General features: G+C 38.2%; 6 protein-coding genes and 1 non-coding gene across 11 annotated transcripts; 4 read left to right on the top strand and 3 right to left on the bottom strand.

Annotated features, from left to right (window-relative positions):
- Positions 1-2: 2 nt before the first annotated feature.
- LOC9312139 (zinc finger CCCH domain-containing protein 44) lies at positions 3-6,264 on the bottom strand. Its single transcript, XM_021024404.1, has 11 exons — positions 5,692-6,264; positions 5,176-5,255; positions 4,838-5,025; positions 3,404-4,277; positions 3,161-3,288; positions 2,948-3,007; positions 2,814-2,864; positions 2,634-2,704; positions 2,215-2,366; positions 1,936-2,108; positions 3-1,849 (listed from the first exon to the last, which is right to left on the bottom strand). Exons 1-11 carry the CDS (start codon positions 6,072-6,074, stop codon positions 92-94), a joined length of 3,918 nt encoding a protein of 1,305 aa, XP_020880063.1. The 5' UTR covers positions 6,075-6,264; the 3' UTR covers positions 3-91.
- Positions 6,265-8,462: 2,198 nt separating this feature from the next.
- LOC9313858 (UPF0183 protein At3g51130) lies at positions 8,463-11,938 on the top strand. Its single transcript, XM_021025400.1, has 15 exons — positions 8,463-8,672; positions 8,993-9,075; positions 9,172-9,246; positions 9,451-9,518; positions 9,594-9,699; positions 9,789-9,849; positions 9,943-10,109; positions 10,230-10,292; positions 10,359-10,406; positions 10,558-10,671; positions 10,747-10,837; positions 10,945-11,018; positions 11,337-11,441; positions 11,542-11,608; positions 11,760-11,938. The coding sequence occupies exons 1-14, from the start codon at positions 8,543-8,545 to the stop codon at positions 11,587-11,589; spliced, it is 1,233 nt and encodes a 410-aa protein (XP_020881059.1). The 5' UTR covers positions 8,463-8,542; the 3' UTR covers positions 11,590-11,608; positions 11,760-11,938.
- A 90-nt stretch (positions 11,939-12,028) lies between these two features.
- On the bottom strand, positions 12,029-12,101 carry TRNAE-CUC. Its single transcript has one exon. It is a non-coding gene; the product is annotated as a tRNA-Glu (tRNA).
- Positions 12,102-12,130: 29 nt separating this feature from the next.
- LOC9312140 (protein CHAPERONE-LIKE PROTEIN OF POR1, chloroplastic) lies at positions 12,131-14,033 on the top strand. 3 transcript variants are annotated; one of them, XM_021025402.1, is made up of 6 exons: positions 12,136-12,245; positions 12,321-12,421; positions 12,490-12,681; positions 12,786-12,877; positions 13,149-13,599; positions 13,683-14,033. In XM_021025402.1, exons 3-6 carry the CDS (start codon positions 12,533-12,535, stop codon positions 13,831-13,833), a joined length of 843 nt encoding a protein of 280 aa, XP_020881061.1. In that variant the 5' UTR covers positions 12,136-12,245; positions 12,321-12,421; positions 12,490-12,532; the 3' UTR covers positions 13,834-14,033. The 3 variants fall into 3 exon arrangements, with proteins under 3 accessions (XP_020881060.1, XP_020881061.1, XP_020881062.1); XM_021025403.1 differs by having other exon boundaries at positions 12,321-12,410; XM_021025401.1 differs by lacking the exon at positions 12,321-12,421 and having other exon boundaries at positions 12,131-12,245.
- A 1,282-nt stretch (positions 14,034-15,315) lies between these two features.
- LOC9312141 (kinesin-like protein KIN-7G) lies at positions 15,316-21,240 on the top strand. Of its 3 annotated transcripts, none has more exons than XM_021024557.1 (15): positions 15,316-15,708; positions 16,080-16,201; positions 16,587-16,824; positions 16,905-16,994; positions 17,076-17,176; positions 17,282-17,395; positions 17,470-17,551; positions 17,636-17,703; positions 17,795-17,860; positions 17,938-18,062; positions 18,266-18,602; positions 18,810-18,944; positions 19,038-20,168; positions 20,277-20,602; positions 20,697-21,240. In XM_021024557.1, exons 3-15 carry the CDS (start codon positions 16,620-16,622, stop codon positions 21,022-21,024), a joined length of 3,108 nt encoding a protein of 1,035 aa, XP_020880216.1. In that variant the 5' UTR covers positions 15,316-15,708; positions 16,080-16,201; positions 16,587-16,619; the 3' UTR covers positions 21,025-21,240. The 3 variants fall into 3 exon arrangements, with proteins under 3 accessions (XP_020880216.1, XP_020880217.1, XP_020880218.1); XM_021024558.1 differs by having other exon boundaries at positions 16,592-16,824; XM_021024559.1 differs by lacking the exons at positions 15,316-15,708; positions 16,080-16,201 and having other exon boundaries at positions 16,733-16,824; positions 16,909-16,994.
- A 167-nt stretch (positions 21,241-21,407) lies between these two features.
- On the bottom strand, positions 21,408-23,121 carry LOC9312142 (GDP-mannose 4,6 dehydratase 2). Its single transcript, XM_002877744.2, has one exon. The coding sequence runs from the start codon at positions 22,783-22,785 to the stop codon at positions 21,655-21,657; it is 1,131 nt and encodes a 376-aa protein (XP_002877790.1). The 5' UTR covers positions 22,786-23,121; the 3' UTR covers positions 21,408-21,654.
- A 1,603-nt stretch (positions 23,122-24,724) lies between these two features.
- LOC9313859 (zinc finger CCCH domain-containing protein 45) lies at positions 24,725-27,495 on the top strand. The gene is made up of 4 exons (XM_021025989.1): positions 24,725-25,198; positions 25,664-25,843; positions 25,925-26,049; positions 26,152-27,495. Exons 1-4 carry the CDS (start codon positions 25,139-25,141, stop codon positions 27,326-27,328), a joined length of 1,542 nt encoding a protein of 513 aa, XP_020881648.1. The 5' UTR covers positions 24,725-25,138; the 3' UTR covers positions 27,329-27,495.
- Positions 27,496-27,652: the final 157 nt, after the last annotated feature.

Here is a 27,652-nt window from a genome sequence, read left to right on the forward strand (position 1 = left end):
GCTTATGGGTACAGAAACTTTTGTGTAACAAAAAGGGAGGTTCGAGATGTGGTAAATAAACAAATAAATACAAAATACAAGAAATGAAAATTCAGGGGTGCCAAAAACTACAAGATGCACCTCTTTTGCAGTATCCACTCTCATAGAATTTACAGATTTTCAGCCCTTTGGGCGGATGAGCTGCGTACGAACCTGATCCATGGTCATACCCATGGCTGTTGCTGTATGGCCATTGACGGTTATTATGACTGTTGTTGAAGCTACTGTTGTGACTGTTGTTCAACCACTGCCGGTCTCTGCTGTGCCCGTTGGATCTCTTCTGCTGGCTCCCTCGTGGACTTCGCTCGGTGTTTCCACGGGCTGAGCCTGAGTCATGAGATATAAATGACCTAGGGCTTGGTTCCGAACTTACTCCCAAAACAGATTTGGGGAACCTCTCGACCGATCCAGCTTCAACTGTGGTTTCTGATCCTAGTCTGAGAGCCGTTGTCGTTAGAGTCAGGTCGTGACTTATTGAAGTTGGCGCTGGCGCTGGTGGTGCAAAAAGCAGGAGCTCTGGACCAGCGGTTCCGAAGTGGCTGAAGGGTGTGTTGTCTTTTGCTTCTGTACCCATTGAGTTTTTCCCGGCAGAGACATTGTCGAGAATACTCGCCTGAGAGACATCCAATCTACATGTTTCAGGTGTCAGGGACATGCGTGCCACGGGGTTAAAGAAATCTTTCTCTGGCCCTTTTGTCAAATCATCATCATCATCACAGTGAAACGTTGAGGTGGGTGAAGAGGGAAGACCGTTCTGCTCCATTGCTTCAACTTCAGCTAATAAATCTGAAACTGATTCATCACACTCGTCAGGGTCAGCCACAATGGCCGGCCACCCAGATGCTTGAGCCACTTGGGTGTTGTCTGAAGTCTGCGTAGCTGTGGCGTGATCAGCTGCCAAATCAATTGGCTTTACAGACGGTGCAGCTAAAACAACAGCATTCTGCTGAGTTACTTGAGGAAGCTGTCCTCCAGTGATCACAACACTTGAAGTGGTAGTAGCAGCATCGGTGGTAGCTGTTGTTGTGGTGCTCCAAGTGACACCAGATGGTCCTTTGACCAGAACACATGAAGACAGAGACTGAATAGTCTCTGCCGCTTGAGCTTCCAAGTCCTCAGGGCTCGACTTAGGTGTAGGACTAGGGAAATCAAGGAAATGGCTTTCTTGATTCAGGTTTGGTGCCTGAACAGAACCGTTTATGGCAGAACCACCATTTGTTCCATCATCCAGAGTCTTAGTTGTGTTATGGTTACCATCTGCCCGCACAGCATTGGATTGATCAGTTCCTGGAGTTTGTCTTACATCAGGACTAACAACGTGTCCAGGAACCACAGACATTGACGCCGGACAACTAACTTGAGACTGGGGACAAACAGAATTACCATCCTCGACTTTTCCAGAGCAAACTACAAGAGCCACAACTTGTTTCTCTTTAGGATCGTTAGAATGGGCAGTGACAGTAGAGGAGGAAGAGGAGGTTGCACTGGTGTTAACTGGCGTCTGGTTCTTCTGAAGACAGTTCACATCCACGCCAGTGCGGCCAGAATCGTGCGGAAATGGTTTTTGTTCTTGGGGAAGCAAAGCAGAACTTGGCAAAGTAGTTGCTTTATCAAACCGTCCAGCAAGAGCATCAGTCAGAAGCACAGACTCGTCTTGGTTCTCATGCGCTCTCCATATCCTAAGATAAGGGGGAAAATGGCCACTAGATTTCCATCTACGGAGCTGCACCATAGAAAACGGTCCCTGGGTCTTTCCTGTTGGATCTCGATAATGCCATATTTCACTCTCCTCGTCATCTTTACCAGTTTCCTGCAGTACGCAGAAATTTACATGACGTGAAACCAAAATAGAAAATCATGAAAGGTTATGTTGCGAATGTAGGAGGTATGTCAAACCTGGATACTTGATGAGTTGTTGTGGACCTTAGAACAATCATCTTTATCAGCATGCACAACATTTCTGCTTCGCAAAATTGGTGCATCATATTTTTTCTGCGCATTATTTCCTACGTTGTTCAAGATAGCCCCTTTATTCTGCGGACCTTTACTTTGTGCCTTTATGTGATTATCTGCAATTTAAAAACGTAGAAGATTGTAAATAGCATCCAACAAGCATGAATTTTCGATAAGATAATGAACAAGTAGCTGTTCACATCCTAGGTTAAGGTGGGAGACCTTGTTTTGTTGTACCCAACCCTGCATCTGATGATGATGCATGACTCGGATCCATGCTTGGATCTGTATGAACTTCTGGGACTTCCTGCAGAAGCCGCTGACGTTCATCAGGTGATTTTAGAAGCTCCAGCTTTTCTACACATTCTCTAAGCGTGGGAGATAGTTAAGAAATAGTTGATAAATCAAGAATTAATTCCATGCAATCAGTGTCAAAGTCTAAATGGGAAGACCAAGGTACTTGTCAAGTTGTATACTACTCAAACTGAATTATTCTTTGCGCTTATGAGCAGCATGGTCACCTCTTCAATGAATTATTTCATCAACGACTCACTAAAATATTCTATATCAAGCACATTTGCAAAGAGATATAGTGTAAGCGAAGTGCAACAAATATAGTATAGCAATCTCAAAAAGGATATTCCTTTCTATGACCCTTCTCACTGGCCCGATCACGGAGATGATTGAGCTTTAATATCTCAGCTTCCAGAGCCTACATCAACAAAACATTCGTAAGTAACACGGTAGAGGGCAATAAGAAGTATTATAATGAGGATCTCAATATTTACATGAAAGATATTTGCTGTTTTTAATGAACCTACCTCATTGGTTCTCATGGCTTGCAGTGTTGCTGCTGTCTTCAAGATGTCACCCTGACACAAAAAAAAACACATGCTTCCAAATTAGGTAAAATATACAATTTCAGGACAAGAAGATATCATGTGCGCATTCCTACCACAGTCAAACGTTTATTGAGGCCACATTTTATGCTCTGGCGCAGCCGTTTGCACTCATCCTGAAAACCAGGGTTATAAGTACATTAAAGATAAATATTGAAACGTAATTACTAGATCTTACTTATTCGTAGATGGGTTTTTAACTCTTTATTCACAAGCAGAGAATGAGAGAAAGGTAGAGAAATCAATATTTCAGATAGAACTATAATCACCTCTGTGATATTCTGGTCTGATAATTGATCAATCGAGATGACTTCTCTCTTGTCTAAATTCAGTATTTCTAGCATAACATCTGTAGTCTTTGCGCCAAGTTGGTAGGATGCTGTTGCCTTGCTTGTACCTGTTGAATAACCACAAAATCAGCTGAAATCTTACTATTAGAAAATTTGGGTCACTAATATCCCATTTTTCTTTCTTTCCTTAACAAAGCATTAATATGACCATTAATCAAGTACCTACAACTTGAACAAGCCTGTGAATATCCACCTTCTGGTCGCTGCCAGATACCTTGATTCTCAAAATTGTGCCTACCACCTTTTCGTGAACTTTGTTGATATCATCAAGTAGAGACTCCAAAAATTTACGTCTCAAATAAATCAGATTGATATTGTGAACATCAATGGCTGCATATGCATCCAAATTTTCATTTTGTACTCTGCCATCAGTTTTCCTGCGCATCTTACGTCTTCTATCCCTGACCGCTGGATCATGAACACTATCCTCCTCTATTTGGCTAGGTACGGCATGAGTAGTTTCACCATTTGTGGTCTTATCACCTTTCGGTTTCTCTTGAATAAGGACGTGAGACTCGAGAAGCTTAAGCATTTCAAAGTGACCCACTCGCTGTTTTCCAAACAACTTCACAAGCATCAGGTCACAAAGAACTTGAGACTTCTGAAGAGGATCCCTAAGATTTTTCTTCTTGATATAGTCAAGCAGAAGACCCTGCACGTCAAACTGAGATAGAACAGATGTATCGCCATTTTTCATGAACGACACAAACTCGAGGAGTTCTTTTGTTGCCCAGCTCGTATCTCTAGGAGCCTTCTTTAGGATATTATTTGAATTTTTGCCATCCAACTTGTTGGGTAAGGTGGGGGAATCACTGGTCTTTCTTCTTTTTGTTCCATTCACTGCTACATCTAAAGCTCTGTTATTGGTATGATCATTTCGTGACTCCACGTTAGGAGCAGTGTTAGGAACCTCCTTCCAAGGATTATTTGCTTTAGTAAGCTCATCGACAGTTAGAGATAGATCTTCCTTCAGGGAAAGCCAATATACCTTGAATAGATATTCCCAACTAAGCTTGTCATCAAAATCCACCTTAACCTACAAAACAAGGAAAGCAATTATAAGATACATACATTATGATAGAGTAAAGAGGAAAAACACTCAACATTATGAGGAAATACAAGTTTCCCTCCCAAAACAAGAGTGACCCTTGCCTTTCAGTTCCACCCGATTATTTCAAAAACCAAACACACCCTACTGCTCTTGATTACTAAATAGGAAGCCCATGACTAACAACTTTGGAAAACTCCCATCATTTCACGTAATACATGAAATCAATCAACCCTGAAACTCTAAGTTTCCATGATTTTAGCTTGCGATTGATTGCTATCACATTACCTATTGTGTCGATACGTATGAGTGTCATGTGCATGGCAACACTACGAGGGATTTTAATCGGGTTAATATAAATAGAAACCCTTGGTTTCTTAATAAAGACCAACCAAAGATGTAAAGCCCAAATAAGACTCAAATCAACAAATCATATTCCTCTTAAGGTAATTGTGGCAGGTTGGTAAAAAAATTCAATCGTTACCCAAGCAAATTTTGCGGCTAAAAGGTATTAAATGGAAACAATAGATTGTGGAGGATTGTCTTACTGCTTCATTATCTCCTTGAGCAATATTCTCAATCAGCATTATAGGCTTAATACATGTGCCACAAAGACCCATGTTACCTCTCACAATCACATAGTCAGCATCTTTAATGCACCGCTTACAAACGGAAAAAGTGCAGGTATAACACATGTAACTGGAAGCCTTTTGGCATGTACCACATATGTGCCAACCTGAAATGAATGAACGAAACATCAGATTTCGAAGGATGTTCACGTCATCATGTAAGAGATTTGAAATAACGACATGTCAGAACAATCAGTCTCTAGATTGCTGACAGTAAAGACAACATAGTAAAATCATGGACTATATATACGACATACCACAATTCCATTTAGCCGTTGTTCGGAAGAATGCCTCATCTCTCTTAATACAAGCTGGATGGTATGCCTTGGGGCAATTCCTGAATGGACAAACAAACCCATCAAAAACTTATCAATAACTCGAACCTAGATTCTTAAACCTCCATAGATAGCTTAATCACTAACATTACCCTCTTGCTTGTTTAGCAATCGAGTAGCTCTAACCTATGGCAATAACCAACGAATAATCGATAAATAGAATCTCGAAAATGAAATACAGAACATAGTTATTGAAACTTAGCAATCGAGTAGCTCTAACCTATGGCAATAACCAACGAATAATCGATAAATAGAATCTCGAAAATGAAATACAGAACATAGTTATTAAACACGAACATATACCATAGAATATCCAAATAAACTACTAAATTAAGCTCTTCTTCGTTGTGAACCTACTAAAACATTTGGCAAGGCTCTAATCTCCCTCTAGAGCATACTATCTAACAGAATTACCACTGTAAGCTAACAATCACTTACCGGCGATCGCAGAGAACAAGGTCTCCACCGTCGAAGCAAATGAAGCAAACATCTTCTTCTTTGTCGTCCTTCCGCGGCGGCGGCGGGGGTGGCCGAATATGCAACGGCGTCTTAGCCTGTGCCCTAGGAGGACGACCCCGTTTTCGTTTCACAGGGGCAACTTCATCAACAACTTTAACCTCTTGCTCAATGGACACAGGCACAGCAACCGTCCCAGCCACCGACAAGGCAGGTACAGAGAGAGCAGGAACTTGGTTAACACCGATCTCTTCACATTGATCAACTCTCATAAGATCGATCCCTCTGACGGAACTCTCTTCGCGACCAGCCAAAGAAGCCAACTCCGGCACGCCTTGCTGGAGTTGCTTCTGTTGATTGTCCATGATTAGTCAAGAATTCGAAAAAATTTTGAGCAGTACTTGCAGATCAACTAGTGAAATAAAAACCCTAATCTGAGGTTCTTTGGGGATTTTGGCGATGATGGTGATGATGATGAAGTATGGGTGATGTGTTTAGAAAACGAAGACTAGTGGGGAGAGAAAAATGAAATGGACTTTTGTTTTAGCTTTTTTTTTTTTTTCTTTTCTTTTCCACTTCTTAGTTCTTTACTTTGTTATGACCATTTTATAACAAAAATGTTGTCACTTCTTTCTGCTAATAGAATTTTTGATATTCCAAATATACTGTACCAATTTCTACAGATTCCAAAAAATACTCTAATTTGTAGATTCTAAAAATACTACAAGTTTTCTAGATTTCCAATTAATTTCTAAAATCTTATGTTAGATTCCTAGGTTAAACCTTCAAATATTTAAAGTAGATATGGAATTTTAAGCTACTTTTTTTTTTTTGACATAGGTAGACATTGTGTCCAATTTGGCAAAATATATGGAGGATTTTACTGTATGTATTTAAGGGAAAATATGATATTATGTAAAATACAATGATATCATATACAATAATACAATACCGTAAAATTTATAAACATTCCATGTAAAAATATTACCTACGTACGTAAGATTACTTTGCAAAAACAAAAATTATAGTGCTAAATTCGAAAAACTATATTGTGCATATTCTTGTATGTTTTGTAAGAAAAATGTGATGCGGAAACAATGTAAGTTTGTTTACATTTCACGTAAAAATCTTACCTAAGTAAAATTACTTATCAAAAAAACTAAAAATAGAAAGTTATTTTGCAAATAATCTTCTACAGTTTTGGTATTTGCTATGAATATTCTAAATACCAACACACGACAAACAAAGCATATTCTTGTATGTTTTTAAGAAAACCGTGATGCGAAAACAATGTAAATTTGTTAACATTCTACGTAAAAATCCTAAAGTTACTTCGGAAAAATAATAAAAGTAGAAAGTTATTTTGCAAATAAACTTCTAAAATTTGGGTATTTACTATGGATATTCTTATAAAACAACAAACAACAAACAAAGGATCCAACCAAGAAATCAAGCATCGAGAATAATAGAAAAATTGTGTCTCAATATATATATTCAAAGTACTTTCTACATGATTTTATTCATTTTCACACATTGAAAAACAAGAACCCAAAACAAAAACATAAGATAGTAACCCAAAAAGAGTGTAATCTCATAGGACCATGAGTTGGTCATCTATGCTTGAATAACTTCATTCGCCACACTCACATGGTATTGTAGGTAGGCTTTTTGTACCTTTGTTGGGCATTGTTCACGTGCATGTTAGACTTGCCTTTTGTTATAAAGTTTTGAACTTTGATATCTTTTTAACATATATCCTTTTGTTCTTTCTAATACAAGTTTACATAGATGATATTCATAGTCTTCCCAATGCGAAATGTTACATAATCAATTCAATGGTGTGGATTTGAAAACGTTGAAAAACATACATTTTTGGTAAAACGGCATTCTGCAGATCTATGTTTTCTTCGAATTATTCAAAATTTTGTAGGTGACGTAACTACTGAAATTAATGCAATCAATTAATTATGTATCTCCGTTTAGTTGGTAATCTCCCTCTCATTGTGTTGTAGCATTCTTCTTAGTTATGGATCATTTATGACATGTGAAAAAAGGTTAGATAGCGGCGACAAGATTTGAAGAAGAAATTAATCGTGATTATGAACATATATACTTTTTTGACGCATCCTAATGATAGTAGTAGTTATAATAGGAAAAAAAAGTCAGTTCATATTGAAAATAAGTTAGATTGTTTTCTTCAATTCAATCTAAGTTTTATTACTTCGAAGATACCATTCAATCGAGTCAATATCTTTGATTTATGATGCTAAGAAGTAAAAAAGAAAAAGCCAATAAGGAGAAACAAAAAAAGTTTTCATCCAACATGAGGGATTTCTTTTAAAAGTATCTCTAATTTATTTGGTTAGAGTACTTAAATATTTGTCATCTTACAAATTAAAGAGTTAACACGCAATCTTCTCAACTAATGATGTTATCCACAAAGCGGCATTAAGTGTTTGCCAAACGAAGTCACATCTCAATTCCAGGCCCTTACCATTTTTCGTCGCATGAAAATACATTACCGAACTGAAACAATTTATATATGAATTATATTTAACATTAGATGTAGATTAGATGGTCATTAGCTTAATTGAAATTATTTCTGGCTATTTAGCCTAATTGCTCATAAGTTTATTAGGGTGAGTAGGTGTCAAATTCTAATTGGTAGAGAAGTATTATGCGTAATAGGTCAAACAACAGCCCAAACCCGGCCCGTGTAGCAAAAGTTTTCAAAAAGAGGAACTAAAGTGGACCCGACTCAATTCAGAACTTCAGAAATCAGAAAAAAAAAAAAACAAATTGTTGTCTTCTGTTCAAGAAACTGATCCAACAAATGAAAGATTATTCGAAGATCGGCGACAAACTGGTGATGCAGAGACCTAGACGACGATTGGAAGGCACCGCCATGGGCGCCACCGTGTTCGATCTCCGTCCCGGCGTCGGCATCGGACCTTTCTCTATCGGTAATTGCGATTCTCTCAAAATCATAATTTCTTCTACTTTTCATTTAGTTTCTAGAATTCGAAAAGGATTTTATCAACTACGCTGCGTCTATTGGACTTGGAAGATTGCAAATCGATTTGCGATCGGAGATTGCGTGTTGTTTTGGGAATTCTTTGATAACATCGCGATGAAGTTCTTTGGTGGAAAATTCGATAATTAGCTGCGTGGTTTAGATAACTGTTGGATCATCTTTCGTTGTGTTAGTTGTTTTAGTTCATAATCTCACTGTTTCATCTTCCGATTAGTTTGACTTATGAATCAAGTTGTTGTATTGTTTCAGGAATGCCGATTTGTGAAGCATTTGCTCAAATAGAGCAGCAGCCTAACATATATGACGTTGTTCATGTTAAATACTACGACGAGGTTTGTACTAATTCACTGCTTGTATTCGATACGTTTTTTTGTCCCATTTATCTTAATTGTTTGTTGGGTTTTCTATGATACCGTTGCCTTACGCAGGATCCTTTGAAACTGGATGTTGTCATTAGCTTTCCGGATCATGGGTTTCATCTTCGATTTGATCCCTGGTCTCAGGTACAATTCTTTCCTAGATGATGCTTTGGTTTTTGCATGTGTATGATTAAACCAACATCACTGCTTTACAAACTTTTGGTTTCAACTATCAAGAGTGGAAAGCAAGATCTTCATATTTTTAACTGGAATAAACTTAGTTTTGTCTTTTTTTGTATGTTCAATATACACTCTAGTTTAGCTTTTTTTTTTCCAATTTGTTTGCAGAGGTTACGGCTTGTTGAGATATTTGATGTCAAGCGGCTTCAGATGCGCTACGCCACTTCTATGATTGGGTGAGTCAAGTAGTATCAATTTATGGATTTGGTGTAGTTTACTGTTGTAACAACTGTCTTTTGCTTCTACTTCAGGGGTCCATCAACTCTGGCCACGTTTGTCGCTGTTTATGCACTTTTTGGACCAACCTTTCCTGGGATTTATGATAAAGAAAGAGGGATTTATTCTCTGTTTTACCCGGTGAGCAAGAAATAAAAATATGTTCACACTGTTATGCCATAAAGGTTTGAATTTGTTCTTTCAATGTTTAATCTTTTTAACTATGGCAGGGGCTATCCTTCGAGTTTCCAATTCCAAACCAGTACACGGACTCCTGCCATGATGGAGAAGGTATGTTCTTCTTCGGACTCCAGGGAACTTTTGTTTATATTTTTTGTCTTCTCGGTATTTAACTTCTGATATTTTATTTAATCCTCTTCAAAGCGGCACTACCATTAGAGTTTCCTGATGGCACCACACCAGTAACATGCCGAGTCTCTATATATGACAACTCAAGTGACAAAAAAGTTGGTGTCGGAAAATTGATGGATAGAGCTTCTGTTCCTCCTTTACCTCCTGGCAGTCTGTATATGGAAGAGGTCCATATCAAGGTTTGGCTTATCTTCATTTACTCTCTTTCCCCTTTGTGTGTTTTATATCATTTAGCCTAACATAATTAGCAGTTAGCCGGCTCCTTACTCTTCGCATGACTTAATTAAACATTTATGCAGCTTGGCAAGGAACTATACTTTACTGTTGGAGGCCAGCATATGCCTTTTGGTGCATCACCACAGGTAAAGTTTGTACCTTGTCTTAGTGTACTTCTTCTTTGGGACTAATCATTTTGTACCTCCGAGCAGGATGTATGGACTGAATTAGGTCGACCATGTGGGATTCACCCAAAGCAGGTGATCTGTACCGTCTCTCTAAACTTGTTTGTATATTGCGAACAGATGCTTCCATTAGATTCTCTTACTATGTTGCCTGTGTTATATGTTACAGTTCAATGCCCAATTGGACATTTGTATTTCTGCTTCTGAATTGTCCTTTGCTTTCCAGGTAGATCAAATGGTTATTCATTCCGCGTCAGATCCACGACCAAAAACAACTATCTGTGGTGATTACTTTTACAACTATTTTACTCGTGGTTTGGACATCCTGTTTGACGGCGAGGTAGGAAACTCATCAAATAGAGTTATATGTTCCATTCATATGTTTTCTTTATTCACGATTCTGCCTTTGCTGCAGACTCACAAAGTTAAAAAGTTTGTTCTTCACACCAACTATCCCGGTCATGCTGATTTCAACTCATACATTAAGTGCAACTTTGTGATTTCTGGTACGTGCGTGATACAAATGAAGCAGCTCATATCAGTCAATTATGCAAAACTCAGATATATGTTGTCTATTTTTCCAACAAAATCACTTTTTTATGTCACTTTTCAGGTGGAGAGGATGGGGCAGAAGCAAACAGAGGTGGAAACAAGATCACTCCAAGCACTAATTGGGATCAGGTCAAGGTAAACTAACTTCAGACCAAAGTGAATGAAAAGCTAGTCTATGTTAGGCCTTGACCAATTTTTCTGTGAAAGTTTTTATTGTCGTAAAATCTCTTTACCCATCCCATCATTGTTGGATCTTATTGCGTAAAATCTCTTTACCCATCCCATCATTGTTGGATCTTATTGCGGAATGGGAAGAAACTTGTGAGGAAGCATTCATGGAAATGATCTGATGTCGAAATCCCAGCATGATTTTAACTGATCATAATCGTTAAATCTGAGAATCAGAACAGATTGAATTAGTCATTTCTCATGGAATCCTATCTTTTACCTTAGGAAATACTGGGGGAATGTGGCCCAGCAGCTATTCAGACGCAAGGCTCAACGAGCAACCCTTTTGGATCCACATATGTGTATGGCTATCAGAATGTTGCTTTTGAGGTGAAGCATTTTTTAATAACCCTAATTCAGTAGTTTTGATCCTTGTTATGTATTTGCAGATTGTTAAGTGAAACTTTATGTTGGGGTAAAATATTTGCAGGTGATGAAGAACGGTCATATAGCCACTATAACCTTGTTTCAGTCATGATGTGTAAACCACCGCTGAGGTATGGCCGTTACTAATTCTTCGTTTAAGTTGAATTTGGTCGTAATGAGTCTTCATTGTCTGATTTTGTAGAAAAGATGGGTCAATTAATTTGTATTGTGTTATAATATGCTATTTAACGAAGTTTTTCACATCAATGAATGTCTTTGCAGGGGGCTCAAGAGGCTATCTTCAACCAGACTCTGTAAATCTAACGTCACAAGAAGCTACGAAAACTACGGATGATACCAAAAACTACAAGTGTTGTACAGTTGCCTAGTTACTATCACGGATTATTATTAATAACAGTTACTCTGGTTATATTATATCCATTCTTTTCAGACTTTATGACTATAAATATCCATTTACAGCTGATAAAATAAATGCATAAATAATAGCATCATCGTGATAATAGGCATTAAAAAACAAAAAACAAAAAAAGCTCCGTCGCCGGGACTCGAACCCGGGTCTCTCGGGTGAGAGCCGAGTATCCTAACCAGCTAGACTACGACGGATTGTTGAAAACAGTTGACTTAACATTATTATAAGACTTCTATCCGTTGCGTAGCAAGGTTTTGTCTTTCGTGTATGGTTCCGGGAAGGAAAAGGGAAGTGGTGTTGTGGATTGTTTTCATCGGCGATAAGTCTCTTCTCCTCTGGTACTCTTTCTTTCGGTTCTCTTCTCCTTTTGTTTCGGGTTCCACTTATATACTCTGAAGCTGCTTTCAATTCAGAATTCGCTTTTCGTTCAATCCATGGGGATGCGAGAACTCTGAAATAGCTCCGATTTCTCTTAGCTTCGCTTTTTTTGCGGCGTTAATTGGGTTTAGAATGCGTAGTAATAGTGTGATTATTGGTTTAGCGGTTGTTTAGGGTTTATTCCTGATTTTCGTTTGATTTTAGGGATTGAGGTTGGTGTTGTGAGGGAAAGCTTCGGTAGTTAGAGATGAATGCGTCCGGGTTAACTGTTACTCCGCCCAGATTTCACTTCCGTTGGCGTTCAGATCGTTTCCGTACATCCCAGAGAAGCTCTCAAGCTTTTACTGTTCTTAGCAAACTGAATAATCGAAATTCTGCTTGGCCTGTTTTTAAAAGGTAGTTTTTTTTTTTTTTTTTTTTTTTGGTGCTTGTTTGATTAAACATATGCTAATTCTTTCTTCATGGTTATCTGTAATGTGCTTCTCTTTGGTGTTGCGCAGTTCTTGTTTGGCGCTTCCTACACAAAGAAGCAATGCTATGATCACTCGTGCCATGGGTGCTTCCTTTGGTGATATGGCAGACGATTCAGCTGGTAATACATTATTCTGAGCTGTGCTTAATTTAAGGTTAAGCTTTCTAGTAATGGGCACAGACTCATTAATATGCAATCATCCTGAGTTAAGTTTGTAAACTGTGCTTTTGTGTTCCTTTGTGGTGATAATTAGGTGGTTTTGAATTGAACTAGATGTCAATAGACGAAGCAATACCTAGCTAGCAATTCAATGAAATGCACTATTCTTTGTTAAAAACTTGAACTTCACAGCGATGATTCAAGCCAAAATGACTAATGTTAACTTCCATAGGTTCAGCTGTCTTTCCTCGGATCAATGTCAAAGACCCATATAAACGGCTTGGGATAAGCAGGATGGCCTCAGAGGACGAGATTCAAGGAGCGAGGAACTTTCTCATTCAGCAATACGCAGGGCACAAACCCAGTGTTGATGCAATCGAATCAGCTCATGACAAGATTATCATGCAGAAGTTTCATGAGCGGAAAAACCCAAAGATTGACATATCGAAAAAGGTCCGCCAAGTGAGGCAGTCCAAAGTTGTCAACTTTGTTTTCGAGAGATTCCAAACTCCTCCCACTGCAGTCCTTGTCAAAACAGCAGCCACGTTTGCAGTTCTTGGCGTTCTAACCGTTCTGTTCCCGACAGAAGAAGGACCAACCTTGCAGGTTGCGTTATCACTAATAGCTACCTTTTACTTCATCCACCAAAGGCTGAAGAAGAAGCTCTGGACTTTCCTTTACGGGTAATAAGCTGATCTTAATGGCGAAACCTTTGCTACCTACTTGATTATAATCCGGACCTGATCAGGTTGATATTGTGAAACAGGACCGGAGCTTTCATCTTCTCGTGGCTGGTTGGGACTTTCTTGATGGTATCTGTGATCCCACCGTTCATCAAAGGACCAAGAGGTTTCGAAGTCATGTCTTCGCTCCTAAGCTACGTTTTGCTTTGGGTGGCTTCGAGCTACCTCCGGTAGCGTTCTAGCTATTTTCTTTTCCCCTTCTTTTGGGTCACAAATTCTAGTGTTATCTCGGATATATGAAAAACACAAAAAGAGAAAAATGCATCATCATTTCATGTGACATAGAGAGAGAGAGAGAGAGATATGATTTTTGGTCTTGGAGTTGCTTTTTCACGAAGACCTACCTAACTTTCAAAGCTCAGTTTCCAAGTTGACTTGCGCTTGCCGACTACTATGGCTCACGATAGAAAATTGTGTTTCTCAAATTTCACTTTTAAGAAAATGACTAGAATAAAAACTTTACTTATTAAGAACCATCATGACATTACTTTCGATGAAAAGATTTGAGGAAAAAAAAGTAAGCGTTGATTACGGAAAGTAGTCTGATTTGTAGTACTAGACCCATTGTTAAAAGAAAAATAGGAAACATGGCCTCATCATCATCATGGGCTGTCTCATAATTACTATGGCTGCATGGTTTTGTCCATGGTCTCATACTCTCATTACATGTGCATGGCCCTCTCATTTATGGCCCTTCTTAATCGTGAGGCTGACAAATGTTTTCATCTAAAATGTGTTTATTTTATTTTTTTGGGAGATATCCATAAATTAATAGATACAGAAATATATTTGCTTTTTGTTATCAACAAAAATATTTTTTTTTTGGCAGGACCTTCCAAACTATTGAACGTTATAAAAGTGGGCTATCTATCATTAAAAGTACAATAATTTGAAACGTTATAAAAGTTGGCTAATCGCAAAGGTTGATCGTTTCAAATATAAATATAAGGTAATTTAGCTTATCTACTTTTACATATTTGTTTATCTATTAATTAATCCATCTAGATGACTAACTAGATTGGTTTAACGACGACTGGTCTTTAGAAGATATTTTCATTGAACCACTTTATGTTCTTTAGATGTTAGTAAGAAAAAAAGCAAACGCACATGCCTTCATGTGCTCTGCTTCTATATTATTTTACCTATATTAACTTATCCGCAGTGAACTAAAAATTCGTTTAACCATACAAGAATGTGATGTGATGCTCGTACAAATAGTGAAATAGTTGCTTGCAAAATCATACAATTTCTTTTGTGGTTGTGATGTGATGTGATGTACCATTAAGATCGACATATTGTGTGTTCATGAGTTCATCATAGGATATTAGGTTTAATGATGTGATTAATCAACTGTAGACTGATTTTGAACTAAAACATTATCATTAGATAATTACTATAAAATTGTTTCCAGATTATTCAATCCAAATCAATTATTAGATAATGTGCATTATTATTTTTTGGAATAAGAAATATATGGGCTAAACAAAATTATTATTCTTTTTAAAAAATCTGTGGATAATAAAATTGAGACACACATTTATGGCTTATATTATTAATGAGGAGAAATCTTTGAAATTTGGTAACTTTTTTGGTTTCATTGGTAAAATACCAAATGCAAAAATAAATTAGAGGAGCTGCTTCAAAAAAAAAAAAAAAAAGAGAGTTTAGATAGTTGTCTGATTTACCAGGAACAACAAGAGAGAGTCTACTAAAAATCATTAGGTGCTCTAATTTATGCTTTCTTTAGCGCGCTAATAAAATTAGCTAATTCCTTAATTCACCAATGAAGACAAAGAAAACAAAAAGCCATTAACGATTTAACAGCTGCGAATATCCGATTTTTTTGAAAACACCTGAATTATTTTTTTCGCTGTAGCGAAGCGAAATAGGTCGCCTGAGAAATAAATCTCTGGTTTCTCCGAATCGCCTACGTTGTTGGATCGTTTAACGCTATTTCCTCCGTCGGAACACCGTCGTGGTCAGTATCGTTCACCGTCGCATCTGCCATTGTTCTCCATCGTTTCTCTAATTTCCGTACCTCATTCGCAGGTAAAAAATTCGTTGATTGTTCTTGATTCCCTTACCGGATTTTTTGGCATGGGTTTGGGATAATGCTTTGCGGTTCCGGATTTCAGTAGAACTAACTACGCATAGATGGTTGGATTTTTGTAGTTTTGGTTATGAATTTTGCGAGATTCGTTGTTTTGAAGTTCTAGTGTGAGTCTGTGAGCCGGTGAAAGGAATTTTTGGGATCCTCGCCGAAACATAGGTTGATGCTCCGGCGACGCATGTCACACTATTCAAAAGAATTTAGAAATTTGTTTAGGTGTAATTGCGTTCTATTCATTATTAATTACTTTCTTGGATCTTACGGCTGAATTTGTGTTGGATTTTTTTTTGTTCTTTGTTGTTTCTTGTAGGCAGGTGTAAGTAGTCAAAAGCTTTGTTTCCTCACTGCACATGGAGTTACTAAAGATTCTTGGCTCCACATTGAACATTCTGCAGAAACGGCTGTGATTATTATAATATCAACTCTCCCAAGGTAACTGATTTCTTTTGTTGGTGTTTTCTTCGTGATTCTAAGGAATAAAATATAAGTGTAGGCTTGAACTTATGCAACATGCAAGGAAGACTTTTTGACAGACTGTTTAAGAGGGGGACCATTGCGGAATTCTCTCCACAATATTATATGAAACTTCATCTGTTTGTGTCTCAAACAATGATGAGAAAAACCATGTTGTCATTTTCTGCTGAGATATTTTGGATATAAAACACGTGGATAGAGACAATGTTCTTCTGCCAGAGACATGGATATAAGACAATTTCATAACTAGACTCATGATCTTCAGTGATTGAGTTCTCATAATTCCTGTTCGCTCTCTATATATGTATGACATTGCTGTTGTTCTTGTCCTGGCTTCTTTTAGGGTAGGATGCGGGAAGGGAGGTGACAGGTGAAGATGGGTATTGGAGAGGATCAGATGCAAGGGCCGAGTGGTAGGGAAGAGAAGATTTTTGTTTCTGTTCGTCTGAGGCCATTAAATGTGAAAGAAAGGGCAAGGAATGATGTGGCAGATTGGGAGTGCATCAATGATGAAACGGTCATATACAGGAGCCATCTCTCTATCTCAGAGCGTTCCATGTACCCCACTGCGTACACATTTGGTAAGACTTGCTCACTTTTGCAACTACTTGATCACAGTTAATCCTTAAATCCATCTTGCTGAGCTTTCCTATGCCTCTAGACAGAGTGTTTGGCCCTGAGTGTTCTACCAGGGAGGTGTATGATCAAGGGGCTAAGGAAGTGGCTCTCTCTGTTGTCAGTGGGGTTCATGGTAAGGCATGTCTCGTACTGCTTTTTAGTTTTTTTTTATCCACTGTGGCTCATGTTTGATACAATTTTCAACTGTTTTCAGCTAGTGTCTTTGCATATGGGCAAACAAGCAGTGGAAAGACATACACTATGAGTGGAATTACTGATTACGCCTTGGCCGATATATATGATTACATTGAGAAGGTAAACTTAACAATATCAAAGTCTTCATAGTAATCTTACCGCATTATTTCCAATTCATTCAGTAACTGTCGCCCTTTTAAAAAAAAATTATTTTGTTTTCTGCAGCACAATGAAAGAGAATTCATTTTGAAGTTCTCAGCCATGGAGATCTATAATGAGTCTGTAAGAGACCTCTTGAGTACAGACATTAGTCCACTCAGACTTCTAGATGATCCTGAGGTAAGAGTTGGCACTGGCATCTTATGGAATTGGTTTGCACAATCTCACTTTACTGGTCATTTACTTTGGGACAGAAAGGAACAGTTGTTGAGAAACTCACGGAGGAAACTCTGCGGGACTGGAATCATTTTAAGGAGCTTTTATCAATCTGTATAGGTACTTATTTTCCAAACGTGTACTCAGTTAATACTTTTAGTGTTTTGGCCACAAGTTTTACTAAGTATCATCTAATCATTGCAGCTCAACGACATATTGGAGAGACAGCTTTAAATGAAGTTAGCTCCCGCTCTCATCAGATTCTGAGATTGGTAAGGCATTTTGCTGATTTAGATTAACGATACGACACTGCAGTCTTCAGGCTGCTTTTTGGATGTTATTTCTGACTGATATGTTTTTCAGACAGTTGAAAGCACAGCACGTGAATATTTGGCGAAGGATAAATTTAGTACTCTCACAGCGACAGTGGTATATACTTTTGAATCTTCCATTATGTACCTAAAACAAAATAAAAAATATACATAGATTAACTAATTGTCCTGCAGAATTTCATTGATCTTGCTGGAAGTGAACGTGCATCTCAATCATTATCAGCTGGCACAAGGTTGAAAGAAGGTGGTCATATAAACCGAAGTTTACTAACACTAGGAACTGTCATTCGAAAGCTAAGGTTAGCCTGTGTAGTACCTTTAGTGTCAATGAAATTCCGTGATCTGTGCCACCTTAGTCTGCTCTTTATTCTTTTCTTGTAATTAAAGATGGTTGAGCAGCTTTTAAGTTTCCTTGAGAGTTGAGTTCCCACGATGAAATGTATGTATTGTCTTTAAGTGGCTTCTTTTTACATTACTAAATTATGTGGCTAGCTTAATGCAGTAAAGGAAAAAATGGGCACATTCCATTCAGAGATTCAAAGCTGACACGCATACTTCAGACTTCCTTGGGAGGAAATGCCAGAACTTCCATAATCTGCACACTAAGTCCTGCAAGAATACATGTTGAGCAATCAAGGAACACATTGTTATTCGCAAGCTGTGCAAAGGAGGTGACAACAAATGCACAAGTCAACGTCGTCATGTCTGATAAAGCTCTGGTTAAACATTTACAGAGAGAGTTGGCTAAATTGGAGAGTGAGTTGAGCAGCCCTCGTCAAGCTCTGGTTGTGTCTGACACAACTGCATTACTGAAGGATAAAGACCTCCAAATCGAAAAGGTAATGCGATTTACTTCATTCAACCTATAAGATATCTAAAAACCAGTTGCAGAGTATGAGAGCTCACTTCCCCAATAATTTTTTTTGTGACAGCCAACTTTTATATTACTGGTAGTTCATTCATACTGGTGATCTGTCTTATATATGTAAATCATTTTCATGATCCATTCACTCTAGAGACTTTACGTTTTTTTTCATTATTTACAGCTAAATAAAGAGGTATTCCAACTAGGACAAGAATTAGAGAGGGCTTATTCTCGGATTGAGGATCTTCAACAGATTATTGAAGAAGGCCCACAAAAAGAGATATTATCAACAGACTCAGAACAGACAAACACAAATGTACGTTAATTTCATTTTCTTTTTTAGCTTTAAAGAAAACACGATAAACCTTTCATCTTGCTGATATATAATCTTGTTTTTGTATTCCTCCAGGTGGTTCTGGGACGTCAGTACCCCAAGCTGCGTGTGCGTAGTTCATGGGAGTCTCTAAATATAACACCAGAAAGCCCTCTATCAGCGCAAGCGTCCATTATGATTTCCCCACAATCAACCGAACATGGTTCTGACGAGAATGTTTTCCAGCTTGCAGACTTTAGGTTAAATTCGGGTGCAAGTAGTCCAGCCCAACATCTTACGTTTGTAACTCCTGGTAAATTCACTAAAGTTCGACTAAATATTCGTGGGGTAGAAAGTAAAAACCAACCGCACATTCACAAGGGGGAATCTGTAGATCAGTCTTGTGGTCAGGAGAAACGATTTCATGAAATGGACGAACCAAGTGAGGTGGATTCTGAAGATACTTGCACGGAACTTCAATGCATAGAAACAGAGAGTCCCGGTATCATCATGTATCCAGGGCCAAACATACTTCCAGACCGGTGTAAGGCTGTGAGTGCACTACCAATATGTGAACCAGAGTCAAAGCACTTTAGACCGCCAACAGAAACTGAAGAAGAAAAGGAAGAAGAAGAAAGAGTGAAGGAAGTCAGCAGTGTCTCTATCCAACCAAAGGAGAAAAGTGGACCGATCAAAGTCTCTCCACGCTGTGTTTTGTCACTTACTGACGAATCATTTCCTCATGAGTCTTCTAACCTCAGAATAGACCCAACACATCAAGATTTTGTCACTCCATCTCCTGTAAAGCCTTATGCTTGGCATCTTGAGAGAAATTCGCAAACAGCTGGAGGCATGGGGTTTACTAGAAGCCGAAGCTGTGGCGCAAGCTTTGTATCAAGCTCTTCCTTTTCTCTGTCTGAGAGAGATGCTAACACACCACCAAGCTGGTATCAGAATGAAAGAGCTGAGAGCAACCTGAAACCGTACAACAACAAGAGGCCACCATTGCCAAATCATATTAGCCGGATGAGCATGCCAGCAACTTGGTTCGAGAAAGACTTTTTAGATGGTGGTGTTAATAAGAGAAAGTCATCACCAAATGGATCACAGGTTTCTCCCTCTAAATCTCTTCTGTATGCACGCCAGACAAGTGGTAGAGCTTTAGTCAACCAAGACGAAGGTGAAGAGACTGTTCCTCAGAGGGACAAGCGAATCATTCACCTATCGGTTAGTTTTACTAACTTGGTCAAGCAGAGCTTGCTTTTCGTTTACCTATACTTGGTACGACCTTTAGATATCGTCTTTATTTTGAGGACCACCTCTATCATGTGGCAGATGGAGGAGATAGAGCAAAAGTTCTTGGCTCTAAGATCGTCAAAGAGTTTCAAGGACGCTGCGGTTGACCCCATACAAGACTATTTAACCATGCCATTGAACTGGCCGTTGGAGTTCAAGAGACTTGAGATGGAGATAATAGAGCTATGGCATGCTTGCAACGTTTCCTTGTCACACAGAAGTTACTTCTTCCTTCTCTTTAGAGGAGATCAGAAAGATTGCTTGTACATGGAGGTCGAACTCCGTAGGCTCAAGTACATCAGAGAAACCTTTACCCACAATAACAAAGCTATAGAAAACGGACGCACTCTTACATCAATGTCCAGGTGTATATATATTCACATAAAAGCACTAGTCTTTTCTTTGACGGTTAACATCAAGTATTTGCTTTTTTAACTGTTTGTGGTGTGAAAAAAACAGCCTGAGGGCGTTGAACAGGGAGAGGTATAAGCTAAGTCAGATGATGCAGAAGAAACTGACGAAAGAAGAGAGAGAGAACTTGTTCTTGAGATGGGGCATTGGGCTGAACACAAAGCACAGGCGGCTCCAGCTGGCGCATCGTCTCTGGTCAGAAAGCAAAGACATGGATCATGTCCGAGAGAGCGCCTCAGTTGTGGGAAAGCTCATGGGGTTCGTGGACATGGATTTGGCGTCCAAGGAAATGTTTGGCCTCAACTTCTCTCTTAGACCCCGTCCCAAGAGATCTAGCCTATGGAAACGCAGCGTTTTGTCACTATCCAATTTGTAATTAAAGCAGAAGAAAAAGTGTTGAAAATCTGAAATCCAACTGAATTGAAAGTGGTGTGGCTTCTGTGAGAAGTACATTCACAAATGTAAATTGATTTGGATCTGAGACTGAGATTGAGCAATCTCAAATGTAAAATTTTTAATGGCAAATCGCAAAAATCATGTTTGATATTTTTGTGAGTTTTAACTGTTTACAATAAGGTGTTTACTCTTTCAATTTCTCTCTTTCTCTCAAGTGCCTTGAACCTGCTCTCTTTGCCTTAGAAATGCTTCACTTTCTCTGTCCAAGTGATATCTGAACAATTGTGTTTGTGTAGATTAAGAGCCAGATTCAGGGTAAAGTAAAAGGAGTCATTTTAGTTTGAAGCAACTTTGAGAGATTCATGAATAAAAAAAGAACAGAGGTGATACTGTTTTATATGCTTCTTTTTGCCCTTTCATACAAAATTCACTGCGCTTTCATCCTCAACACACTGGAGGGAAACAATTTAGATAACTTAAAAAGCAACAAAGAAACTAACACATAAAAAGACAACAAAACAACCATCAAAGCAACAAAAAAAAAGGAAACGAAATTTTAAACTCTATAAAAGCAGATAAATGTAACTCCCTCTCTGTATACTAGATCAAATCATGGTTGCTGCTTAGCATCCATGTAACCAGCATCAACAAGCAGTTTCTCCCTATTAGCAAGCGCAAGATCTTCATCAACCATCATCTTCACCAGCGTCTCAAACCCTACTTTTGGTTTCCATCCCAACACTTCCTTTGCCTTGCTTGCATCTCCTTGAAGGTTATCTACTTCAGATGGCCTAAAGTACCTCGGGTCAATCTCAACATGATTCTTCCAATCGAGTCCCAAATACCCAAATGACACATCAAGAAACTCTTCCACTGTATGTGCTTCCTCTGTTGCAACAACGTAATCATCTGGCTTCTCTTGCTGCAACATCAACCACATTGCTTCCACATAGTCTCCTGCAAATCCCCAATCTCTTGATGCTTGCAAATTCCCCAGGAAGAGCTTCGTCTGCAAACCAACCTTGATCCGTCCCAATGCTCTTGTGATCTTCCTCGTCACGAAATTCTCACCACGGCGAGGTGACTCGTGGTTGAACAAGATTCCGTTACATGCGAAGAGACCGTACGCTTCTCGGTAATTCACTGTGTACCAATGAGCAGCGCATTTGGAAGCTGCGTAAGGAGATCTGGGATGAAACGGCGTCGTCTCCGATTGTGGAGGAGGAGTTGACCCAAACATCTCCGAAGATCCAGCTTGGTAATACTTGACGGTCCGGCCACTGTCGATGGTGTGAGATCTGACGGCTTCAAGGAGACGGAGAGCGCCGGTTGCGACTACATCGGCTGTGTAATCAGGGATCTCGAAGGAGACAGCGACGTGAGATTGAGCGGCTAGGTTATAGACTTCGTCAGGCTTGATCACATCGAGCCAACGGCGGAGAGAGGAAGCGTCGGTGAGATCGGCGTAGTGGAGCTTCATCAGAGCTTTGTTGACATTGTGAGGATCGATGTAGATATGGTTGAGTCGCTGAGTGTTGAAATTCGATGATCGACGGATCAGACCGTGAACTTCGTAGCCTTTTCCGAGAAGGAACTCCGTCAGATACGATCCGTCTTGGCCGGTGATTCCGGTGATCAGAGCTATCTTCCTAGGTTGCGATGGCGGCATTTCAACGACGGTGGAATCAGCTTTGGTGATGGATTCGGATTCGGATCTGGGTCCGTTGTTCTCTGACGCCATTGTTGGGTTTTCGGATCTGGATTTCAGAGACAATTGCTAACGTCAGCTCTGTGTTGAATTGGGCTGTTGAGTTTTAGCTGATTTAAATAGGGTCATAGAGGTTGAAGACGGAGGGGTATTTTAGTCAATTTAAGGAGAAGGCTATTTTGGTAATCTTTGTTGGTCTTTAATTTCTTTATTGACTGATGGGATATTTTTCCTAGTTTATGTCTAACACGTTAATGATTTACTTAAAACTGGTCAAACCCATAAATGGTTTACTATAAAATTTTCTTGCAAACTATTCAAAATACTATATATATTTTTTCAATAACTTCAAATCATTTGCAAAAGTTTCCAAAAGATTTAGTTAAAATTATTTTAAATTTCTTACCACATAATAATTGCAAAAAAGTTTGTGAAAAATAGTCAAACCAAACATTTAACATATGTTTAATGTAGTCAAATTAATAAACAAAGTTCCAAATTTGTTACATTAAAAATAATAACTAACAAAAGATTTTTTTATTAAAAATAAGAGACGAAAATATTTTATGGAGAAAAGTAATAGGTGTGGTGTTCATAGACAATGAAAAAAATTGAGAGATTTCAGTTGAAAAAGACAGAGATAATTAGTAACGCGTTTACTTAAAAATGATATACAATAAAAAGAATGAAATCCAAGATGGATCTAGACAATAGACATTGTTTAATTACGGTTTGGTGTAGAGAAAAAAGAAAGAGATGTGAAAACCACAAGTGAATAAATCGAAATGAACTTGGCTCAATGCCGAAACAATTCACTAACATATATTTTTTGATAGGACACTAACAAAAACTTAGTGTTTTTGTCTCGTGTAATCGTGTTGGAGTGGTGGACAAAATGTACTCTCCACGATTTATGTTAGGAATCTTAATTATGCTTCATCTCAGCTAGTTGGTTTTCTTATACAATTCTTCAATCATTTTCGTTTTTTTTTTCTTCTTCATTCTGTCACAAATTTTGTTGGCCCGAAATTAGATCATTTATCATTTTACACAAATTTTGTTGGCCCGAAATTAGATCATTTTTCTTCTTCACTCTTAATTCTGTCAATGATCTAATTGTTTCCTACGTTCTTCATTCTATTACAATTAGATCATTCTGTCACACTCGGTTTTCGTTTTTTTTTATATATAATAATTAAAGAACTAATAGTTCTTCAACTGGTTCAAGTACTTGGAAGGAGTCTATTGGAGCAATGGTGCAACATGCAATTGAGGAAGTGTTTTCCTTAGTGGAACTAAGAGTTGCAATTAGGTGATATGCTCAAGATGGCGCAAACCAGTGAGTGTGTGATCCTTTTTGCCTTGAGATTTTTTCTATCGACACTAATCTCAAGGCTCTATCTGTGGATAAAGTTACGACTTACGAGTCCCATAATACGTTTAAACATCTCAATTTTTTTGGTGTACTGTGGGAAACGTTATGTTTAACTTATTTGACATATGTGTTTTCTAATTTTCGTATATGGTTTTGTAAAAGATAAGTAACTTTTTATGTAATAATATTTTAGACGAGTTTACTCGGAATGCAATCGAGTAAATTTTTTGCTAAATCTAAATTATGTGTTTTTTTGGGCAGCTAAATTTTTCAATACATATTAAAAAAATAAAATTCTAAAATTGTTTTATGGGAGTTCCATTCCTATAAATTTCATGTAATGATCATATATACTCACCTGACTTTTCCTTTCTTTTTTGTGTACAATATGTATTGTATAAAAACATTATCACCAATCCAAGAAAAAAATATTTGGACTATTCTTTTGAGCAATGAAAAATTAATAATTCTCAAAGTATGATTTTTTTTTTTCTTGGAATCCAAAGAAAATCTTACTATTTTATAGGTAGGTTATTATCAAGTATACGTTATTATTTTTATATCGACACCAATCCAATAATAATTTGGAGTAGTTGAGACCTGAGAATTACCACGCAATTAATTAATAAAATAAATAACTGCTTCTCCCCTATATATAAAATATACAGTCTTTAAAGTATCGTCTTAAAATTCTAGACCACCGTACTAAAAAAAAAAAAGAGAAGAGAAGAGACAGTTGTTAGGGTTTTCTCATCAATCATCACCCAAATCCTCCCGCCGTCGTCTCTTCCTTGTTTCTGTTTTCTCTCTCCGATCTCTCTGACTCTCCCATCGTTATTGACCAAAATCCGTAATCAAAATCCTTCGAATCTCAATTTGTTTCGTTTAAGAAATCTGTAGATCTAGCAGAAAAGAAATCATATTTGATCGGCTCTTTCTCTATCTGAATCTGATAAAAAACGATTACCGATTGTTGGTTAAAAAAAAAATCGAAATTTGGCTTTTATAAATATGATGAAGAGATCGACGAAACCCAGGGTTTCATGGCCACCAGGTCCTAAGCTTTGTCAGGTATAAATCTTATGTGTTCGTTGTTTTTCTAACTTTCAATCGTGAATCCGAATTTGATTGATCCATCTTTAGCAAATCTAAAACCTCGGTTACAATCGTTAAGCAATTTTTTGGATCATAAAAGTTGGATAAAGAATTCCTCATCAAATCTCTCGATTTTGAAGTTTCAATTAAACTCAACGAATTGATACGATCTTGAATCGGTGAATTATTTAATTTCAATATTCAATCTAATAATAAATCAATGGATAATTGGAATGTGATGTGAAAGAAACCAACTTTGGTGAAGAAGCAAGTCTTGTTTGTTTCTCTGACGGCTCTTTGTATGTTGAGGCTTTAATTTCCCTATCTTTGAAGATAACGTTATATGAAATTTATTTGAATTTTACAAAATATAATCAAGTTTTGGTATTGATACACGAAAACTCAGCTGTGTTCAGCTTTTAACTATGCGGATTTGAACAGGTTAAGGTTTTTCGAACAGAGGATTGTCCAGCCAAAGTTGCCTCTCAGCCTCAACGTCATAGCTACCCAAAGCTATCCTCTGGGAAACCTCGAGGACCAGATCTTCCACCTGGTTTCGAAGGAAATCACTATGCAGTTAAGCCCAATCTTCCTCGGATCAAATGGAAACGACCTCCTAAGGTATGAATTAAATGTAATCCAGAATTGGGGAATACCTTTGAAGCTTTTTGTAGCTGATATTATGTGTCTTGGACAAAACAGTTCACTGTCAATGATGCTTGGTTGGTTGGAGGTGGTGGCGAGAGCACTGAAAGGCGAACTGAAAACTTGAGGAGTTCAAAAGTTTTGGAGGCTATCTATCCGCATCGCTCTGCCATCCCTTCTCGGTATTTTTGCCTTCTTTTCTTGCATTTTAGACCTCTTAGGTTTTTCGACATGTTGTTGGTGTGTTATTATTAGACTGCTGATTGCATTCTGTTTTTACGTAGACCCTCTGTTTCACCCGTTGTGGAAGCTGAATGCTTTGATGACAGCAAAACTCCTGCCATTCGTCTCACTCCAATTGAAGACGAGAGTGAATCTTCAGAGGAATCATCCCACAGTGCGGTTGAATCCGGTTTTACCGCCAACAAGCAAGGTCAGTTGGAGACCAATCCTCCCTGTTCAACCCAAGAACAGGTTTCTGGTCTTACTGGTCTTGCACCAGACTTGAGTCTGGCTGCTTCTGCAGCTCTGACTGCACTGATGAAAACCAAGGAACAGGGGAGTTTGGTCGATACTGATCTACTTATCAAGTTCCTCAGCGACCCGAAAATTATCAAGAATCTGATCACTGACACATCAGGTAAATCCTCTGAAACTAAGAATCAGCCCGTTGACACTAACATCAACTCTGCTACTAGACTTGTTCCGCAACCTGTCACCGCCTCACCCATTGCTAGAAAGCCGCAGCCAGTAATTATACCTCAAGAACACAGTGTTGCAGCTTCTCGGTCTTTTACTAACCCTGAGAGACGAGTATCTCCTCCCAAGCCTGCAAATGGAAACATACCCCCACCTAAGCCTATGAATGGAAAACCGTCTAGTATACCAGTTCATTTCCATGTCGGTATAGCTAAAGAACAACCTCAGCCTGCTCGGTTCCAATCGAGTTCTCTGCCAATGAACCTTAACCTCCACAGACCTCAAAATGTTTTCTCAGAACCAAAGGTAATAGTAAATCCCCAACCCCAACACCAACCCTATTCCGCATTCCGTACTTCTGAAATGAACAATGTTCAATCATCAATTGGACTTGGAAGGGGTCCTCACACCGGTTTCAATTCTTATCCAATGAACTTAAACCGGGCAGATGTTATTACTGGTAGAGCTAAACCGGTAGTACAACCTATGAAGGGTCTAGACTATTTCAAGAACCTTATAAGGGAACATGGGACAGATAATCATGAAACTAACCAATACCATTCACAAACTGGAATATTCAATGGACGCATTGATAATAATAATAAGATTCAGCAACAATGTATCTACTTTGGCACTGTGAGTGGATGTAAGCTGGGAGATAGTTGCGTCTATGTTCATGACCGGTTTAGGCCCAACTTTGAGGCTGAGGCTCCGAGGGCTAAGAGAATGAAGTTTCGAAGGTATGAGAAAAATAAGTTTTGAACATAATCTTGACTCTGATTCATTCCAAATTACAAAAAAAAATTAGAGTTCATTTTTATAGTCTTGTCTATCACTGGTTAAGGAACAAAACCTGAGGTGATACAACTTTCAATTTTGATCAATTTGTGTTTACCAATTTAATTGATATCTTTGTTTAGAGCACCAGTTTAATGATACCTGAATAACAGCAGTTTAAGAGGTTGAGAAAGCCTGCCAAAATTCATTTAAATCAATGATTACAACACTAATTTGCATCAGAATTAATTTGAAGTGAATTTTGTAGTGTCTTTTTATACAAAAGATTGATAACTAGAGTTGAATTGT

This window comes from Arabidopsis lyrata, assembly GCF_000004255.2.
Source record: "Arabidopsis lyrata subsp. lyrata unplaced genomic scaffold ARALYscaffold_5, whole genome shotgun sequence".
NCBI classification, from domain to species: domain Eukaryota; kingdom Viridiplantae; phylum Streptophyta; class Magnoliopsida; order Brassicales; family Brassicaceae; genus Arabidopsis; species Arabidopsis lyrata.

Coding starts and splice junctions, on each gene's coding strand:
- LOC9312139 (XM_021024404.1), bottom strand. CDS start 6,074: ATGGACAATCAACAGAAGCAACTCCAGCAAGGCGTGCCGGAGTTGGCT. Junction 5,256..5,691: donor CTTGTTCTCTGCGATCGCCG/GTAAGTGATTGT, acceptor TTGTCCATTCAG/GAATTGCCCCAAGGCATACC. Junction 2,367..2,633: donor GAGAAGGGTCATAGAAAGGA/ATATCCTTTTTG, acceptor ACTATCTCCCAC/GCTTAGAGAATGTGTAGAAA.
- LOC9313858 (XM_021025400.1), top strand. CDS start 8,543: ATGAAAGATTATTCGAAGATCGGCGACAAACTGGTGATGCAGAGACCT. Junction 8,673..8,992: donor CATCGGACCTTTCTCTATCG/GTAATTGCGATT, acceptor GTATTGTTTCAG/GAATGCCGATTTGTGAAGCA. Junction 10,407..10,557: donor GTGGGATTCACCCAAAGCAG/GTGATCTGTACC, acceptor TTTGCTTTCCAG/GTAGATCAAATGGTTATTCA.
- LOC9312140 (XM_021025401.1), top strand. CDS start 12,533: ATGAATGCGTCCGGGTTAACTGTTACTCCGCCCAGATTTCACTTCCGT. Junction 12,878..13,148: donor TATGGCAGACGATTCAGCTG/GTAATACATTAT, acceptor TAACTTCCATAG/GTTCAGCTGTCTTTCCTCGG. Junction 13,600..13,682: donor CTCTGGACTTTCCTTTACGG/GTAATAAGCTGA, acceptor ATTGTGAAACAG/GACCGGAGCTTTCATCTTCT.
- LOC9312141 (XM_021024557.1), top strand. CDS start 16,620: ATGGGTATTGGAGAGGATCAGATGCAAGGGCCGAGTGGTAGGGAAGAG. Junction 17,861..17,937: donor GTACTCTCACAGCGACAGTG/GTATATACTTTT, acceptor ATTGTCCTGCAG/AATTTCATTGATCTTGCTGG. Junction 18,945..19,037: donor CAGAACAGACAAACACAAAT/GTACGTTAATTT, acceptor GTATTCCTCCAG/GTGGTTCTGGGACGTCAGTA.
- LOC9312142 (XM_002877744.2), bottom strand. CDS start 22,785: ATGGCGTCAGAGAACAACGGACCCAGATCCGAATCCGAATCCATCACC.
- LOC9313859 (XM_021025989.1), top strand. CDS start 25,139: ATGATGAAGAGATCGACGAAACCCAGGGTTTCATGGCCACCAGGTCCT. Junction 25,199..25,663: donor CAGGTCCTAAGCTTTGTCAG/GTATAAATCTTA, acceptor GGATTTGAACAG/GTTAAGGTTTTTCGAACAGA. Junction 26,050..26,151: donor CGCTCTGCCATCCCTTCTCG/GTATTTTTGCCT, acceptor GTTTTTACGTAG/ACCCTCTGTTTCACCCGTTG.